The 21,341-nt window shown below is 35.0% G+C and overlaps 1 protein-coding gene across 1 annotated transcript in view; it reads right to left on the bottom strand.

Moving 5' to 3' along the window:
• The window catches only part of LOC150103169 (C-Maf-inducing protein-like), a 333,561-nt gene that overhangs the window by 145,776 nt on the left and 166,444 nt on the right, over positions 1-21,341 (bottom strand). The window contains exon 2 of the mRNA XM_090397523.1: positions 14,463-14,591. Coding sequence (XP_090253649.1) covers positions 14,463-14,591 — 129 coding nt within the window. The remainder of the gene's footprint in view (positions 1-14,462; positions 14,592-21,341) is intronic.

A 21,341-nucleotide genomic window follows, 5' to 3' on the forward strand; every position in this document is an offset into this window, starting at 1 on the left:
GCTAAGTCCTAAAATCATTTTTATCAACAGCCTCTGCACTGTCTCCAAAGTGTCTTTATTCCCTCCAATTTCGGTGACCAGATTTGAGCACAGTAGTCCAGACATTGCCTGATCAGCTCTCATACAATGGAATTGCTACTATTTTTTTTTATTTGCTGAGTAATGTTCTTTTAATATTGTAGCAATCGTCTAAGTAGACTTTATTAACTTTGACATGCCCCTTAAATTTCATATTTCAATACACAATAATCTTATATCCCGTGCTTCCTCCACTTCCAGTATATTTACACTTATACAGTATCCCATCTGCAGATCAAAAAAACTCAAAACTTTACACTTACAACGTCAAACTGAAATATTAATTCATCTGCCCATTTACTGCTTATTCGGAATCTTCTGAAGAGCCAACATCAGCAATACACTCAACTTTTCAACCTTCGCCAGATTCACGTCACCCGCAAACAACTGAGTATTTCCCTGAATTCCATTGACAGTATCATTGATATAAAGGCCAAAATGTAATGGTACTAGCACAGAGCCCTGTGGAACCCTACTGGTAATTTTTCTTTTCCCTGATATTGCTTCTTCGTATCCAACCCTGTCATCAGACGATCAATCCACTCCAAAAACTTTATATGGCCCCCTATAAAATGTCTTTGCCTATTCTCAATGAAATTCTCAGTAAAAAATACAGTGCATATATTTTCCCACATCAATAATTCTTATTGCTTTATCATAAAATTTGACCAATTACTGAAACAAGAACGCCCCTTAACAAATTCGTGCCGATCTTCATAGATGTTTTCACCTGCCCAAGTTTCTATGTGAGCTCTTAACAATTTCTCCAATACCTTAACAACCAAAATAATACAAATTGGTCTACACTTTGATGCCTCCATTCCCCCACCATTCTTATGAAGTGGTACCCTCCTATTCCTCAGGGACTCTACTAATTGCGAGGCTTTCATTAAACATCGAGTAAATGGAACTGTTCTCTAGCACATTCCCTTAAGAACATATGGCGAAATTTCATCCAGACATGAAGTGGTTGCAAATACAACCACTTCACTTCTCTCCATCCCCCTTTGGAATAAAACCCACCTCGCCAGAATGAAACACTAATAAAGTATTCATTAAAGAGCTTATTATAGCATTCGCATTGGTCACTTTACCATTCCTTCTCTTGCTAGCCAAGAAAAAAATTCCTTAGCCTGTCCCTTGAATGTAGTGCTAATTTCCCCCTCATTATCCTAGTCATGTATAATGTGCATCTCGTGCAACTACTCACTTTTATACTTTTCCTATAACATCTTTTTCAGCTGCAGTTCTTTTTTGATATTGTTAGGCATTAATTTTACGCTAATTCATTTTCTTTTCTTTTTTGCTCGTGGTATACACTTTGCCATTTCTGTTAATAAATGGTCCTTAATTAGCTTACATGCACTACTCACCTCTTCACCTTCCAATTTCTCCATCAAATGGCACACTATCCAAAATTTGTTTCTAAAGACTATTGAAATCATCTGCCTTGTAATTCCTCATCAATTCCTTTCTCTTTAAGATTTTCGCACGCATATGCATCTCCCAGGTCCACACTACATGGTTACTTTCAGAAACTGGAGGTATGTGGTATCCACTATGTGGTATCCACTCTCCAACCAACAGGCTACGATTTTGAATCTCGCTGTGAGCACTGATGCTTGCGATTGTTTTTAGGTAGGAGTTTAGAATCGAATTTCCGGACCATGTAAAAAATTAGTAAAATACAATATATGTATACAAAATCAATAAAAATAGAAAAAATCCTTAGTCCACTCACGGTACGAATGTAGGTTTACAAATAAACCTTTCGGGGATGGGAGCCACATAGAAAAAAAAAGTATGACATTTCAGTCACAATCAAATCCAAAACTCGATCATCCTTGCATCCCCCTCTAACACGTGCCCTCAAGAATTCGAAAAACCGAGTTTTATTACCATTAGCTACTTCCGCTATCCAATCTATACTGCCATAATTGAAATCACCAAACCTATTTGCCTGAATATTTCCTGTTCATCATCTGCATTATCTGGCCTATAGAATACCAACTATATGCAAATATAAACATCCAACTATATACTGTGTATCTGGTAATGCTCACCTTCAATTAACACCACACACATCATGTCCGTTCTAGCTCTATCCTGAGAGGATGGATCTCATCAGCTATCATAAGCAACACAACGCCACTCCGTTTCTCCTATCTCCTGCTGGAAAACAGTGTATTCTTCTACCATTATTCCTGTCAGGATATCATCCTCTGTTAGTGTTTCATTGATACCAACAATCTTAGAGATGAAATCAAATGAACACTACTAACGCATTCCTTTTATTCCTAATGCTTCTGGTATTTGTATATAGAAAAATATGCGCATTCCCATCCTCTACAAATATGAAATCTGAGTCAGCACTTTCGGTCCCATATCTATTATTTTCTGTTAGTCTCCAATGTACTCCACATTACCTTGTCTTCTGAACTATCCTTTCCCGCATAAAGCCACCCCACCAGCTATCAACCCTATCAATTTTAGTTTTCGTGCCCATACATTTCCACTTGCTCAGAGAACAGCAAATTTCGGGGGGGGGGGAGCTTTTCATCCAGCAAAAATGGTCATGTCCTGCCATGTTTAGATGCAACCTATCTTTGTATACAGCTCTTGTGCCATCAAAAGCACTCCAAATTCCAACATATACCTATCTTCCTACACATTGCTGCGATCATTCATTATCACCGCTCTTCTTTTCAACTCCGCGTTGTCAAATCGAGAAGGTGCTTACTATCCTATTCCCTCATACTTTCCGCTATACGTTCTCTAAACATTGTTCTCAAATCCATTGACAACTGATTAACGCTGCCTCTCAGGTCATTAGTACCAACCATCACTATCTTTTCTACATTCCGTCCTCTCTTCATCACCAAAGTCACCTCTTCATTGCTCCACCAAGCAAGTACTCTTCAAATATGTTATTCTGCATATCCTGAACCAGAAGCGCCACGTATATATCGCTAATAGCTTCGTTTCTAATCCCAATGGCGCCCTTCACTCTCTCCTATACTCTCTCGTTTTCATTCCCAATACGATAATCTTGTTCTTGTTAATACTACCGAAACTCAACATTTCAAATTCAAGGAAACATATAAATTATATAAATGCAAAGAAAACTTAGAATGTGATGCGTCTATAAATTAGACATGTTCCAAAAGTTGGCTTATCTCTTTAGCCTGCTTGTAGTCGAGAGAGTGCACTTTTCATCCTACAAAAATAAACAAGACTGTTTTTAGATTGTGATGTTTTCAGATAAAATACACAAAATCAATCTAAACTATAACAGGTTCTCCCTCGCTTTTGTTGTGCTTCCAATCTTTTCCTCTGCAGTTTGGGATACTATAGTTTTGCTATGGCACAAACTACATCATTAGACACTGAGTTACCGTGTCCTTAATACGAGCAATTCAAATAATCACGTTTAAAGTGCAACTTTCATGCTAAACACTATATTCTGATAATCTCATCTAGATTCTCGTACGAAGAGAATACAAAGAGTAAATATATTTAATGTAAATGAAACTTAGAATGCAGTGGCGCATGCCAACAACTAAGTATTTATTGTAATTCATTTCGCGTTTTTTTTTTTTTAATTCTTCAATTTAGAAGTCCTTCTCGAATAAACTGTGTAAACAAGTTTTTCCTGTTGAGCTGGGAAAAGAAGATTATTTACACCAATGACTCATGAAATGATCCTTGTTTTATGAGATTCGCAAAATTACGATTATACTTTATCCCGTATTAAATTTGGAATGATGTAGTGAATGTAAACTCCCGTGGTTAGGGATGAAGATAACTCGTTGCAAGTATGCAAAGTTGTTGTTTTACGATGAAAATAAAATTCGGAACACTTAAGATATAATTTTTTTTCCTTCCTCCTCATCCCTGGTCTACGCTTACAAGCTATAGCAAATAATTCCTTCACAGCTGAACATGGAGAATGCTGATACAGATTTCCATTTGATGAATCTAGAAAAAAGAAATTCGATATGAATTTTTCAATATCTTGAAAATGTTTCAATGAAATTGAAGACAGCAATCAAATATTGTTAATTTTCGCAAGAGTGTCCAAGAGAGAGACGCTCCAAATATGCGTTATATGAATAAATTGGAATATTATCGTTTTAGTGAGGGAGACAAACTAACTAAATATAGAACTAACTGACATAATCTTATTATTCATACAACTGAACAGTACATGACAACAGATTATACATATGAGAGAACACCACGATGGGAGATAGAGCTCACTTTATAGAATGCTGCAATCAGATATTCCGAACAGGTTGAGCTATAAAGGATTTTTATTATACTGGATAGAGGAGACAACAAAATAATAGAATATATTTAATTGGGCTTAGAGAAAGAGAGATCTGAAGTAAGCTACGCCATACGAGTTCTGAAATGAATTAAACTCTAATGGATAGCATTACGATGGACCGAAAATAGAATCCCTCTAGAAATTAATTATATATCACAGGTAACGATGAACCACAATATTTCATTTCGGATTATATCATCTTTCGGTAGGTAGTAAACAAATGGACGGAGACTGGATTGTAATTTAAGGACTCGTCGTTTGATTGCTTAGATTATGCAATAATAATAACAGCTATAACGAGATTGAATTATGTTTGTAAATTGAGTGTAACATCTGGCTGGTTTGCAAGTTTGAGGAAATTCCTTGTCACCTTTCCCTAGTTCAAAAGTCCTTATTAAGGTCCTTTTCGTATTATGAGGGAAAATGAATCGCCTCTTCCTAACAGGCGTCATTGATACCGACTGCGCTACGGAGGAATGATTGCGTTTTCTGTAACACAAATATGAATAACGGAAATTTGGATCGGTGCTTACATGACAGCATGGAATTGTGAAAGCTTCGTTTCTTTAAACAGATATTACAGTAATTTATTAAACGTTAAAGAATACACAGAAATAGTTAACACATTCATTAATTCAAAATGAATACAGGTAAGCGTTTTAATTTTCTGTTTTTTTAATTTCTAATTTTCTAATTAACCTCAAGGACAAGAGGGAAATAATAAAAAAAAGCAAATTGAAAATTGACCAAATAAATAAGCTGAAATCGACTAATTAGCAATCGGTTGAGTAATGAGCTTTTCACGTAAGAGGTAATTTACGGAAACATAATTTAATCAGGAAGTTAACTGCATGTTGTGTGATATCTGCGTGTTCGGCTGGTTACAATGCAGACAAATATTTTCGAAAGAAAGAAAAATGCGTGTTTCTTGGTAGTAGCAATTACATTTTAAGATTCCTCGGTGTGTAGCAATTTGCTTGCTACACACCACTTACATCATCTATTATTGAAAGAGCATTTTTGGAAAGCCTGCTGTAATGCCAAAGGCTAATAACAGAGAGAGGGAGAGAGAGGAAGGATTCTCAGCTGGCATACGAATCTCGCATTATTCCTAACATCTAAAAGAAAGCACAAATTTATTTTTTTTTCACGGAGATGGCGCAGAATATCCGTTTCGAATGGGAAAAAAAGCAATAATAATGTAGTCCTCTAGAATTTTTCTTGGCGCAGTAAAGGTTGGCGATGTACTTTACAGCATACTCGAAATGTGAGATTCAATTCCATAGCAAAAGTACTTGATCACTAAAGAATGATTGGCAGCAGAACACATTGCAAAGCGATTTCTATTGTTTTTGTCGCAATAGATGGCGTAAAACCCTTCCTACTAGGTAGTTATGATCTCCATTTGAGAATATACTCTCTCTCACAGCTGAAAGAATTTTCCCCTAACTGATCGCAAGGTTCAAGGGAGAGATCCTATTTCACATCATTTCTACGGTATTTAGATACCATTGGAGATACATATGATTTTGAACGTCCTTACTAGCTTTGAACTGAGTTTATTTTTCGCTATTACTTTGGAATTCTTCTCGCCTTTAATATTTATTTATTTATTATTTTGCATGGAACGTTGACAACTTGCATGACAAGATTTTCTTCAGCAATTTAATTTATTTACAAGACATGAGAAACACTGTACGTGATGAGTCCATCTAATCTGATATTGTACACATAAGGATATTTATGTCGCATCTGTAAATTTAGCAAAATTTAACACATAATTAGTCCATAAAATTTACACAAATAGCTTTTCTATGTTCAAAGAGCAGGCTTTTTTTTCTCTGATTATCATCAGTGCTTTAGCACAGGAAAGATACAAAAGCTTAATATCTTATTGTTTAACCGTTCAACGATAGTATTATGCGTAAGAGAACAGCGCAATCAGCGTGATTTGAAAAAAAAAAAAAAAAAAAAACCCGCTAACATTGTTAATTTAATGTGTGCTCTTAGGTTAACATGTCCAGTCGACATTATATACTTAAAACTCTACAAGGTGGCAACGTTGTTGAACAGCAACACGCTATTTTTTGTTTAACTCCACAAAGAAAGATCTGGCAGTTGGTTTGAAAACATGTTGACTGTGGTTTTAATTCGATACCATCACAATTATCGCCAAAGGCCTCAAAATTAATTCAACAGAAACGTGAAATTTTACAGTCATCTGCAGGAAAATAGTATAACCTTTCGTGTACACATCACCAAATAGGTGGTCATATTTCTGACGAATTTAGCATCTTAGCTAGAACTCATTTTCCATTCGCTCGTAAATGCGCCCATTTTGCAAATACAAATTGATTAACAGAGATTCGAGGGCTCTTTTCCAAACTGCCAACAAAATCTCCGCTTAGAAGGTCAGGCTCTACAATGTTCAACTATTGGTATTCCCAACAGCAATCACTACTCCGGAGATCAGAGCTCATATCTAGAAGGGCGCTAATGCTTTTCAATTACAATAGAAAGCTGCTGGATTCTTGACCAGACTGAAGTAGTTGCATAATTATTAGGACTCCTACTGCATGCAACTTAATAAATGAAACAAATCGCTTGGCAAAGTTTCATCATGGGAATCCACCATAATTGAAAATAGCGTACATTTCATAACGCCGTCTAGAAAGTGGTGCCTACCAAAGAAACACGACCTGGCATCCCGTTATATCCAAATGTGAATTGTACCGGTTTTCCTCCTTGGAAAATAGATGACTTTCCAATATTCTCGGGCCACCAACCTCTTATATGGCGAATACGTCTGAATTTCTGGAAAGGTGTAAATATCTGCATTTACCAAAGAGATTATGGTAGCTCAGATATGACAGCTCTCTTTACATAAACCGCCTTAATGAGACTATAGATATATTACAGATTTCCTCTACATAATATCCATATGAATCGCCATGGATTTTGTTATAATTACTTTACACAACCTCCACGTGAAGCATTTCCTTACCAATGCCTCTGATGTGGCTCCCTCAACCGAATCTCCAGTGATTCTTAGAGAAGATAAATACATTCATCCCAGGTTCAAGTGATTTCGCAGCTGATATGGAACCTGACAACTCAATGTCCTTTTCTAGATTCCCTACTCATTCAGCACCCCCCAACTTTAACAGTTTCCTAAGCTTGTCTACTCGAAGCCAACCTTCATCCGTTACAACATCCATTAAAGAATCATAATTTTTCACTCTAAAATAGTAGTTTTAATACTTCAGCCCCCTCCGCCAAACGAGATCTGTTCCAATTTACGTTTTTTCTACTCCTTAATTTTACAGTCATCATTCATGGTCGCTTCCACATATGCATCAATTCCTTGCTCTTGTAACTTCAGTTACTTCGGGGACTGGTAAAATTAGGCTGGCTTAGATTGAATTAAAGCTGGCGCAACTAAAGCTATGATGCTAGTATGTCTGTATATGCGTGTGTGTTCATTTACAGACAAAAAGGATTACTTATAGGCATAGAGCTAACTACCTTATCCTCCAATTACTATTACGATATCCAAGGATATTGGAAGGTCGTGGGCGCTGAAGTGCCTTTTAGAAGTAATGATGACGACGATATGGTGTTTTCTCCAGTCAGGGTACCTGTTATTCCGGATGAAAAAACGACAGATTAGTAGATCATCCGATATTATAAGCGAAGAGGGAACATATAGAGCATATCATTATTCCTATCGATTCAATAAGATCTTGAATCCCAAGTTTTGTCTATTAGTGAGAAAAAATAGCCAGATAACACAAAATAATTCCACCGAAACTTCTTAAAATTTGGACAGTTTGTCAAGGAATTCTGTGAATTCTTACTGCATTAAACTTAACTTTAAAAAAGAGCTACTGTTTTCGTATTTCTTGGATGCGAGACGTCACATCCAAGAAATCCAAACATGCATGAGATTTTAAGAACTAATTATATTAAACATAATATAATTTAGTTCTTAAATATAATACAATATTCCTATATTGAAATATGGCTGTGAAACATGACCACTATGCAAAGGAAATTCAAATATTAAGAACACAATTTAGTATGGAAAGAAGTACGCTTGGTATCAACAAGACTGGATCACAAAAGGAATACGTGAATAAGAAATCAAACCACAATCTGACACCTTAAGAAGAGTGAAACATCTTAAGAGGCAATGGACTAGGCATATTGCTGAAATACAAGATGAACAGCGGACCAAAGTAGTACTGGAATGGATTCCACGAGAAGAAAAACGACCATGACGCCGACCTAAATCACGGCGGATTGATCTCGTCAGATTTGCAGGAGTGACGTGGGGAAGGAGGGCAATTAACAGGCAGTTTTCGAGTAATCGTAGAAAGGCCTTCATCCAGCAGTAGATTGACGATAACGATATAATATAATATAAAACCGTTTTGTTGTTTATTTTGTTTTATTACTGCACAGTTCCAGCTGTGGCCATTACGTTGTGTATTGCGCATATTTATTTTCCACCCGATATGTATTTACCTATTTTCAGCTACGATGGCACCGACTTGAGCAGTCAGTGAATATTATCTTAATTGAACAAACCTTTTTTTTTTTTCATGTGACAATTTTCGGGTGTTTTTTTTAATTTTTTTTAAAGTATAGTTAGCATAATTAGGGTGCCTAATTTTGATTTCCTTGCTATTTTTCAGAAAGAAAAATCTGCTCTCCATGTTAACGTCACTGCAACAAATTTCGGTATTCAATTGTCAATGGACTCCCTTTTTATTTTATTATTATATATTGCAATTCATCCATAAACAGTTCGTTTTAGTGTTGTAAGGGCGATGAGAAAATCACTTACTACTACCTAAAAACATTTACAGATAATATATCCCATATTGTTTCTTAGCCGAATAAGAAACTCAAAGAGTTTCAAGCCGAATATAGAAACTATATAAGGTTCGGCGATTCCAAACGTAAGCAAATACCTGGATAGTGCAGCACCTGACCCTTGAAGGTAGTGCAAGCTGAGGCAACTCATAGAAAGGGTGGAGCAAGCTCCGATCACTATTCTTGATATTTACCCATAATGTGAACTTAACTCCTAGGAGCTGTATTTTGTTCAACATTATGAGAGGTCACTACCCAGACCGGTTTCGACCTTTTTTGAGGTTTCATCAGTGAGTAGGTAGACCTAGTTAATACCAAGTTTGTAGCGAACAGAACTTACATCCCTTCTATGAGAATTGCCAAGGTGTCCTATTAAATTATTAATTATAATGAAGAGCCAAAGGCTTCAATTCGGCTACATGAACTTATTTAAGTTAAGGGATATTATATCCCATATTGTTTCTTAGCCGAATAAGAAACTCAAAGAGACGTTGGAGCAAGAATAATAAGAGATAATTTATCACTCGCTCTAGTGATATGGGATATAATATCCCTTAACTGAAATAAATAAGTTCATGTCGCCGAATTGAAGCCTTTGGCTCTTCATTATAATTAATAATTTACAGATAATATTGCCACAGTGAGAATAAGATTCACGATCTTTCAGTGCAAAATGGAAAATGTAAATAAAACAAAAGGACAGTTAATCCACAATCTGGAGAACGAATCAGCTAACAGATAATATAGGAAACATATCATTCGGTGATCAGCAAAAGTCTACATCATTTCTCGCACAATGCATTGCGTAAATGCATATTTCTCTTGTGTGTGCATAATAAAGTCCTCAAAATTAGTAGTATGCTGCTAAATCTCGTACTTAATTTATTACAGATGATTCCCAAGTCACTATTATGTGCATCCATCTTGTTTTAAAGGTGTGTGTCAACACATTTTAAAGAAAAGGGTGGTGGAAATGCAGCGATGAACATGCATGTACCAGTAGAAGGGGAGAAAAAGGACGGGTAGGGAAGAGAGAAACCGACGGATCACATAAGAGATACGAGAAGATTAAGGACAGCTCTGATAGCACGTTTTGTCAGACCTGTCAGAAGAGGTCAACCATGTTATTGCGTGACGTGCATGAATGGATGCTTTGTAAAAGGGCAAACTACTTAGGAGGCTCACAGACGAGAAGACGTTGGAGCAAGAATAATAAGAGATAATTTACCACTCGCTCTAGTGATATATATCAGACACCTGCTATCAACAGCTTTTAAACCAGCGGGGCGGATTTACTGAGTCAGTACAGTGATATAAGATTTCAACCAATAGGGATTGTACAAGTACTCTTTTAACACATACAAGAAGAACATTAACTCGACTGGGAAGGAAAAATAAATGAAATGGGTGAGCCGACAGCCGGATTTACCTATCATCCGGTTTTAGGTATTAAGTCACAGAAAAAATACATATCTTCACGAAGTATTAAATAGATTCTAGCACAGCTTATCCCGTGCATCCAAGCCTGATGTATGAAACTACTATCTCATGCTCTTATATTATTGAAAAAGTCTCGGTGAGCAAGTTTTTGCTGAACGCAGACAAAAAAAAAAGAAACAAAATTAGTTGCTGGCATGCATTGTTTTAGGAAATTTCAAACGTCTTCTGTTACTGGGATTAAGTTGTGTACAATAACCATACACTTGCCCATGCCATCCATTTTCCCGACTCTCGTCATACATGCTAGTATGAGTATCCTGAAAGAGCTTTTCAAGAACGAGATAGTGTTACGAAATCTGGCAATCTTGTCAAGTACTGTGATGGTGTTTTTTTTTTTTTAAACGACGCAGTCATGATTCTTAGCTTTAAATTTAAAACACATTTTTTATGTGGAGAAAAAGGTGACATATACTATTTTGCCTCTGACTGCTAGCTAATAATTAATAGCTGCCACGTGCATAAATGAAAGCAGACAGTCTCTTATTTAAAATAGATTTTTTCATGACAAGAAAAAAAAAATGCATATCATTTTGAAGAAACATTTACGTATAATTTAAAATGGAAAAATAAAAATCGTGCATTAAGTGCCAGAACGTTAACACCCTCAGCTATCTGATAATAAATAAATATAACAGCTAAAAGCTTGCTAAATATTTGCAGTGACATTAATGACCAAAATGAGAAGCGTATACAAAATAAATCGCGCCCCTGTCTCTTGTTGATCAAAATTAGCATTATTGTAACGCATGGTTACTTCCATGGTTCTTATAATATTGTCAATATCGCATCGTAAGTGGCCGTCACGAGAATCAAAAGGACTGTTAGAGAAAGGTTGCGTAGTTAAGCACTGATAGAACTAAATGAAATTTAAAAAGATCACGAGTAGTGTGCATGTAATGATTTTCTTGGCTTCCTTCAATCTGTTTTATTTTGGCCGCCCACGTTGGACTTGTGGGTACAATTGCCGACCTTAATAAAAATTTAAATTTAGTATGCATATTTTTCTGTGTACTTGCTACATTGTCATTGTTTACGTTATTGTCAAAAAAGTTTGTTTATGAAAACTTATTTATAAACAAACTTTTTTATAGTAGGGATACTGATAGTTGCCAAACGCGTACCACCCCATTAGAAGTCCATCAGTATACTTGATCCAAATTCATGGAGCGTTTTCTTTTAGAATTTTATTATAGCTTTTTAATATATCATTGGGATGTGTGAGATTATTAATGTATCGGTATATTTGCTGGGAGAAACCCCAAATTTTCGCCTTCTTACAGTTCGCTGTATATATCTTCGGCACTTTGACTCACCGCTATCAATTCAAAGCAGTGCATTAATTTATTGCAAATCTGTCAGCTTTATATCTTAACAGTATCCTTTCTCTGTTATTTTTCATCCTTATATCTCTTTTAATTCTATTTCCGATATCAAAAGGTACTATTCAAGAAACATAGCGAGTTCCTTAACTTAAAGATTCATTTATTATCAAATTTCTAAGGTAAACAGTTTTTATCTCAAAATGCGTTGAATGCCATTTAATATAGTAATTTAGGAGCGTAGTTGGGCAGTTATTTGGTAAGTGAAAATTTCTCGCGTGTGTGTTTGTAACATTTAGGATAAACTTCTGGCTACGGCATACACTGAACTATCAGAAGTACTTGCGTATCCGGAAAGTTGAAGATAATTGATTCAGAACAAGGAAATTCTTAACACGTGGGTATTACTGATTTGAATGAAAGTGATTCTATCTATATTACTTTCAACTCTTTCACAAATGCTAGTTTCACAACTGGAATTTGACACCATTTCTCCTTTTCTGCAGTTGCTCTTACACAATAGCCTAAGTGAAGCGTACCAGCCTCACCCTGATTCAGCATTGCTACTCAATCCCAAAGGAATTTATGGAATTCAGATCAGTTTCCCCTTTAAAACAGGATACTAGCAAACAATTAAGTGGAGCACTTTGTGCCTGAATACGTATACGCATACGCAATAGAATTCTTCAAGACTTGGCAGAGAGCCTTGAAGATATCTAAAATGTTCACATTTTAGTGACCATAGTGCCGCTATGTTAATAATGGCACTATGGTCACCTCTCCTCCGAACTTTAATGTTAGGTTGATGTGCTACGGTAGAATGTTCTCTAGGCAATCTCCAACTCTAAACATTCAATGTAGACACGTATAGTGCAACGTCACCATTTAAAACTCATTCCAATTACTTCAGAATTTATGAATAATGAGCAATACACCACTCCAAACGAAAGCTTGAAGTTCGATGGTGTCACTATCAAATCCTATTGATACTTCGAACTCCCGCTCACGTTTGTATAGAGTTTAATCATTTATTTTCAAGGTTCTCTTGGACATATGGTTGGTCGTTTAAATTACGTCAAAGCAACTAATGCTACAAGGCAAGTATGATGGCTGTAAAATGCGCATGCATTCTCTCGTTGAATTGATTATTTTGTGGGATTAAAAAAAAAAATTGAGACGCAAAAACCCTTCCATCTTCGTATAAGATGGTTCATTCCTCTGTTCGTATGACAAAGCCCTTTCCCAAAAGGGTATCTCGTCGCCGTTATTGGGACGTTTATTGTAGGCCCACACTTCGTAGAACCGACCTTGGCCAAGAATAGTCAATTCATGCTGAAGGGGAGAAAGAAATAAAGGATGTATGAATTGGCCACCAAAAAAAAAAAGCGAGTCACGTGCTTTATACATAAATTTTCCAACTGTTGTACAAGCAAAATAGTTACCACTTTAAGAACTAGACTTTTCATAAAAGAAAAGCTAATTTTCCGACGTACAATAATAAACACTTATCCCACGAAACGCAGTGATTACCCTAATATCGGAATGGATTATCCTTCTTTTGACATGCGCAGAAGTGTCGAAGGATCTCGCATCTGTGGGCATACAGTAATTTTCTTAGCCTGACGAATTGCCTGAAGCCAATAGTAGGCCAAGAATAGTTAATGGTTTGCTGGAGCATGCAACATCAAATTATTTCTTCTTTGGAACTCGCGCATCAAGCTCTTTACCGATCCATGCCGACTACAATCTCTGGCGTTTCATGCGCTTTTATATCTGTTGGATATGACCGGGCATATGTTCCCTTACCTTCGATGAAATGGCGAGTGCACACTTTATCTCAACATCTATAACATAAAAACCCATAAAATATCAAGTTAGTCTGTCGTCACGATTCTCCAAAAAGATTGTGTGTATGAGAGAGATTTAAAATTCATTGACCTATTAAACCGCTTAGCTCGACATTTATAAGATTTACTACGGTTTCTCTTATCAGTCTGAATCGCGTCAGCAAAAATACAGAGTATTAATACTATGAAGTACTCTAAAAAAATTTATAGCAATAAAACCTTAAGCTCATGATATGACAAGTGAAATAAATCTAGTTAGTAGCTATATCAAAGCAATGGTGTGTATGTGTGTGTGTGCGTATGGCGAAGGGGAGAAAAAACTAATCTTACTAGCAAAACAGTGTGATAAACACCTTGAACTAAGAGGAAATATAACGGCATTCACAGAGAAGTCGATATTTAAATAAAATAAAAAACATGATAGTGAAGAACAAAGAGGAAGTTCTTTGTGTTTGCTGTTGCTAATATACGTAACGCTTCATTTTATTTCCAAGTAAAAGACAAACTTACTTGAAGTAACAGAGAACCGCTTGGAATGACAACCCGGATGCAGAATTTCTGATTTACATCCCACCTGGCTACAACGTAAACATCTTCGATATGGGAATATAGCACCGGATCCTCCATAAAGCCGGTTGGCTGCAAAACAAATTTTTAAGTTTTAAATTTTTGCCAATAAATATTAGCAAATAAAAAGATTGCACATATTATGAATGTATACAGTAGCGAACAAATTAATCCGAACAAGCCGAATTTTCGTCGCGTTTTTGGTTTGGTTTTGGTTTACAATAATTTTGGTTCACTATTTTGGTTGAGTGCTGAGTGTTTTAGCTGTGTTTACGATGTTTATTACTAGTGTTGTGCGTTTAATACTGTAAACAAGTTGACATTCATAGTGTTTTATTCATTTTGTGTATAAAATGGATACATCTCCAAGAAAGCGTTCAAAAATATGTACTCTTCCTCAGCGCACATCCATGACCCAAAAATAAATGGCTAATGAGTGTGGTGTTGGCTAATACGATTTTGAAGCAGTTTAGGGAAACAGGTACCTTTTCTCCTGACAGAAAAGGAAAATGGCGAAAAAGGAAAACTACACTTACTCAAGATCATTTAGTAGTTAGAAAATGCAAAATGAATCCAAGATTGTCTGCTGTAGACTTAAATAGAGACTTGGCAGCTAGTGGGATTAATGTTTCTGACATGGCAGTCCATCGAAGATTGTTGGAAGCAAAAAGGACCAAAAAAAAAAAAAAAAACTGTTGGCGAAGGCTATGCAGAAAACAGAGGCTCCAGTGAGCAAAAGATGTGTACAAGGGTTGGACTGTTGAGAGGTTGAAGGACGTCATATTCTCCGATGAGAGCCATTTCTTTATCTAAACAGACGAGTACCCTATGTTTGCAAATCAGTGGCTGGGAAGACTCCCCCCCCCCCACCTTCGACAAACTCCTGAACAACTAGCTAACAAGATGTTCTGGGGTTGTTTTACACATAGCGGTCCAGGATCACTTGTGTCTATTGACGGGTGTAATGAAAAGTGACCAATACATAAACATGTTGCAGAAAAGAGTGGTACAGATAAAAAAAAAAAAATCTTCCAACAGGATCTCGCTCCATGCTACACTTAAAAAAATTTAACGAATTCCTCAAAAATCAACATACAGAGTATTAATATATTAATATTAATACTCTGTATGTTGACATTAATACTCTCATGTAACTTTGCTGACATTGATCCCATAGAAAATGTGTGGGTCATAGTGGAAAGACTTAAAAATTAAATTGCGATACAAAGGATAACTTAATACAATCCACTATAAAAGTATTGTTTCAAGATACAGAAATAAGAAAATTGTGTTCTAAGTTGGTAGAGTCCATGCCTAAGCGAATTAATGAACTTATTAGGAACAGAGCAGCACAAAAATTATTAGGTAAAGATAGACTTTAATATTTGTACTTATTTTCTCGCAAAAATTTTTTTTTTTTTTTAAATGTGTATTCAGATTAATTTGTTCGCTAAATGTACATGCGAATTCATAGCTATTTCTAAATGTTCCATTTTTTCTTTTAGAAAATAATCGACTGGTCCGTATTTTTTTTAACAACCCCCCCCCCCCATATCCGTGATATTATCGAACATGTATTGGATGTGCCGCTCAAGAACCACTGAACAGAAACATGACACCAGCACACTGCCAGTATTTAAAAAATTATAATAAATAAATTTTAAAAAATACTAAGCGGAGGCATTATTATGCAATTAAAGCTGACTTAGCAGTACAGTAACTGTTACCATGCCATGAACCTAACCATTCCTTGGTTAATAGTAATATCGATTTATGTTATAGATGAGTATGGAACAAGTATGGAAATGACAGGAGACTATGATAAAAAACAGTGGCATCATTCTATCACAACAGTACCTAGAACCCCCTTCTCCTTTTTTTTGTTTAATTTTAATTAGGAAAAATTTTCCATTAAAAGATCCTAAATCCCAAATTTAAATTCCATCCTGCCATGGTGGCATTGTCATTTCGGAATGTTCTGCCAAACGTAGTAAAATGATTCATTTGAAATCCAAACTCGGAATATCGCGATCAACAAATTTTAATTTCAATAAAATCCGTCAAGTCGAGACATGACAATGTCAAGACGAAACGAATCTACTATAGTACTATACGCCTAAAAACGTACTTGTCTTCAGCTATCAAACAGTTACAGAAATCATTAATTTCAAGTCTCTATCATTTCGGCAAGTATTAGCTAACAAAATTCCATCTCATTTTGTGAAAAAGCAATTTCAGAAATCATTAAAAATGTATACATTTCATATTGTTGTAGACCAAAATTGAAATAAGTCGAGAAATTTTAGTAACAATATCAAATTACTTCAAACCACATATTTGGCTGCGGTAATTTAAGATTACAGAAAGAAAACGCTAAGGACAAACTCATTGACGATTTTTTTTTATATTATTAACAATAAACAAATAAGACAGAATGACAATTTATGTGAAGTATTCTATGCACTGTGCGTCTTTTGGATAGTCGCACATATTAAAAAGAATTGAGGACTATATCACTCAAAGAAACAATTCTGTACATGAATGTAAACAAAGCAATAAACAATGAAGCAGACAAAAGAAAAGGACAGAAACTTAATTCAATGCTACGTCAATATTATGGGAAGGAAAATTTTAGAAGGTACAAATGCGGAAGTTGCATAAAACTATTGAAATATAACTTGACTGTAAGCTGGAAAGCGGCCAACCAAAGTGTGCAATATGGGCTTGATATGACTTCATGCAGCGAGCCAACTTTACACGAGTAGGCTACTGATCGAAGTGGCTATAAGTGTCGGAATATCAGACTTTTATGACAAGGACTGTGAAGAATGGGTAATTGGGTGGACAGAATGCTCATAAAACGTATTATTTCGGCGATTCTAGTAAGGAATGCTGTATTATAACTATATCACATGATCAGATGGTACAATATAAGTTGAGTGCGAGAATGACGTTATATTCTAAGGTAGAAACATGGCAGTGGTTCAAATCAATAATTGTAGCGTGTTGGTCATTACTCTTCTTAAAAGAATTATTAAGGCCAAAATTTGAACAGTTGCAACTCCAGTTATAAGTTGAAGGAGGAGTTGAAGAAAGAGTTACAAGGAAGGAGGATAATAATCCTCCTTCCACAGAAGTTTCTGGACTCCTGAATTACGGCCTTTATTGAAATTCGGAATCCCTACAAAACTTTCTCGAAATATCAATTTATAAATTCAATCAAAAAATGTATAGAGGGGTAAAGGGAATAAAATGTCGAAATGCCTGCCTTACTAGAGTTATGTATACGGCAATATCTCTGGTCTAGCAGAACGGAGCTTAAAGTGACATTTAGAATGTATGCTGAAGTGTTCGGTGTTGGTTGCGATCGGTCATTTTTATTTTCAAAACGAGAACTGATAATCCGTACTCAGTGGATGAAATTCAATAAATTTGATTTAGGATCTCTATTAAAATTTGTTAAGTTGTTTCAATTGGCCAACCTATACAAGCAAAATTAGGGAAAAAAATCTACAGTTCATATGCCAGAACAAATCAACATTTCATAAACGCGTAATTAATTTTGATACCGTCGAATTTTTGTAAAAAGTACTACCACTCGACAGAGTTCTTTCAGTATTGTAAATAAATTTGTCACAGAAATCATGATAGAGCTAACGGGGGAAAAAAAAAGAAGGAAATATTGACAAAAGAAAATTATGATCAATTTTAAATTGCAATTTATATAATTATTAGAGTTCTATATAAACTCTAAAAGTTTATTTGGTTGTATGCAGGAGACGTTACAATGCAATAATTTTCGTTCTTCACTTTTAGGTTCAATAGTGATTGATGAAATTTCTTTTTTTTTTATTATAATTCCGGTTATATTGGTAATAAACTAATTATGATTTCCTTCCTGGCGTGATAGGATTTATTTAACTTAAGGACCACTATTAAAATTTGTCGCTTAATACAATAATACATATGACAAACCGCGAGACTCAACTCATGAGTTACTAAATGATGATGAATTTTAAATTTCAGAAACCTCAATTTCTTAAATCAAACTTTTGTTTTCATTTGCTCAGTTTGCGCATATATTTTATCCAATATCGACTAAACAATATAGCAGTTTATCCAAACAAAGTCATCTTGACTTTTCATATCTTAAGTACTGAAGTATTACGTGTGTAGAAGTGATTGTTTTTCACTCTTGAAAATGGTTTCAACAAAGGAAATTGTCCATTATCATTTAGAAATTACTAATACGAGCCAGAAGGCCTTAAAGTTCAACCGAATACAGTTTAACATATATTTTGTGCTGTTTTTAGTTGGGGGAAGACTTACAAAATACATCCCTACAATCAATAAGTAAGAATATATAAAAATTAAAATCAATATTATTAGCATCTAGAACCACAAGAGTTCTTTTTGTGTGGGAACATGTCTTTATTGGGACCAGTTATAATTCACCTGAGCCACTAGTATGCAAAAAGCCAAAATATTGAGTGTTGTCAATTTATTGGGACCAGTTATAATTCACCTGAGCCACTAGTATGCAAAAAGCCAAAATATTGAGTGTTGTCAATATATAAGCATACCACATCCGCAAGGTTTTCAACCTTTCATCGTGGGACTGCTGAGAAAAAAAAGGTGATAAAATTACGTGAAAGAACTATTTCGACAGTCTCACTAGTTTAAAAAAAAAAGAAAAAAAAAGCCCAGTTTGAAAAAAAGCTATACAGTTCAACAACTAAGAACAAGGGGCCGAATTGATATGATCAAGCTGAAGGTGGAAAAAACATAGGCAAGAAAAATTAACATGAGGCAGGCCCTGACGGGAGTAGTTTGTAATATACAGTGGAAATTTATAGCTGGCTTTTATTCGCAGTTCGGTGAATTTCTATAGAGAAAGTTGCAGAAAGTATTGCGCTCGTTATGTAGAAGATTTTATAATTTACATATCCTGTAGGGAGGTTCGTTACGGCGTCAAAGAAACAGTATATTTATTGCATATTTGAGAAGTTGGGATGACGCACGAATTAAAAAAATACGCTATTATTATATTAATATAAAGATTCCTTTATAAAGTACACATAGTCTTGATACAGTCAACTAACAAAAAACAAATCTGACAGGCATAAGCGGATTTTGTTTCAGCTTTACCATGACTTCGAAAGGACAAAAATAAAATAAATAAATACCATTTCAGTTCCGTTACAAAACACTTCAAAGAGATATAACAGCGAAGAACTTACAATTTATTATACCAATTCGACATTCCCTTTCCGAAATTTCACTATATTGAAGAATTACGCGTATTGTAAGCTTATTTACTAACTCCTGTTAGTAAATAAATAGACACGCACGTGTCTATTTATGACACATGTGCCTTTATGTCCAGTTATGCAATAGACAAAATTCTTATTTTTAAATGTACACAGTGTATTTCTAAATAACTTTCAATAGTTAATTTATTTTTAATCCATGTAGATCGCATAAAAGTGCATTTATCATTCAGTTAGGGATCTAACTGGTGAAATATTCCACCAGTTACATGAAATTTTTCATCTAACTATTTGTTTCCGTATATAAACTATTTGTTTGTATTTCCGTATATAAACTATTTGTTTATATACGGATATTAAAGCATCAGAAATCAAAGACAAATTATTTAGAGGTAATACACGGTCTACCATTCTGCATAATGTCTTCAGATAAGAATACCTCGAGATAAATTCGTGTTCTATGAGATGGTAAAGGATATTTGCGTAATTGCTATTTTGCCATGTAGAAGCAGCTAGGATAAAAGGTTACTATGACCTTTGATTGTTTTCTTATGACCTATCTTGTGGAATGAATGAAAAGAATTGCTTGTATTAGTACCAGATGTTCGCTGTTAAAGTAAACTCTGATTCATCATCCAATATCTCTCTGTGCAATATGGTAAAGATCCAAGAAGGAAATTAAGATTTATCACAGGAATTTCAAATTGCATTTCGTTGGTTCGTCATTCCCATTCATCAACTCGCATTATAAAGTAAACATTCACCATACAAGAGCAATAAACAGGAGGAGAGACCGAAATACCAAAGCATCGCTATGACCGTAGCAGCATGAATTTTTATCAAAGCAGGAAACACACAGGTCGATTGACCCTGAATAGTCAAATAAAATCCTCTGATCTTGTCAGAAACAGCATGCTATAACAAGCTCACTCAAATCATTATAGTTTTTTTTCTGAGTTCACCAATTCCATACGGCGGTGGATTACGAGTCACCGAAATTGCATTTCGGTGGCTCGGCATTCCCAGCTCGGCGCTGAATTATGGAAAAAAGTGGAAATGGCATTACTATTCACTTCAACCAAATCAAAATTTCATATTTTGCAACCACCAATTAATATATATACAAACAGCATTTCTTAATTACTCTAAAGAAAGCGATTCTTATTCTATGGAATAACTTTGCTTGAAAGAATGCAATGGAAGCAATTCCTAGGAGCAACATCCTTTTCATAGGATCAAGCAAAAGAGAACGCTATCATTACAATAAATTAAATAATCTATTTATAAACCTAAATAAATTTAATAAAGCCTTCACATGATAACACCTTAAAACTAAAAATACGTTATTAAATTTTGATATTAAGAAGTCTATGGTGGCATTATCGTAATTGAGAAACTTGTAAAATAGAAGCTAAAAAATCTGTGAATATAAAAAGTAAGAAATCTATATTTACTTTTCTGCCATGATAATTTTTATAATTATTATAATATCTAAGATTATATAATAATTATTAGCTATTATAACTTACGATTTTTTTGAAAATAAGAAAAA

Source organism: Typopeltis vanoorti, chromosome 9, assembly GCF_054136105.1.
Source record: "Typopeltis vanoorti isolate ZY-2024b chromosome 9, IOZ_Tvanoo_1.0, whole genome shotgun sequence".
Lineage (NCBI taxonomy): Eukaryota > Metazoa > Arthropoda > Arachnida > Uropygi > Thelyphonidae > Typopeltis > Typopeltis vanoorti.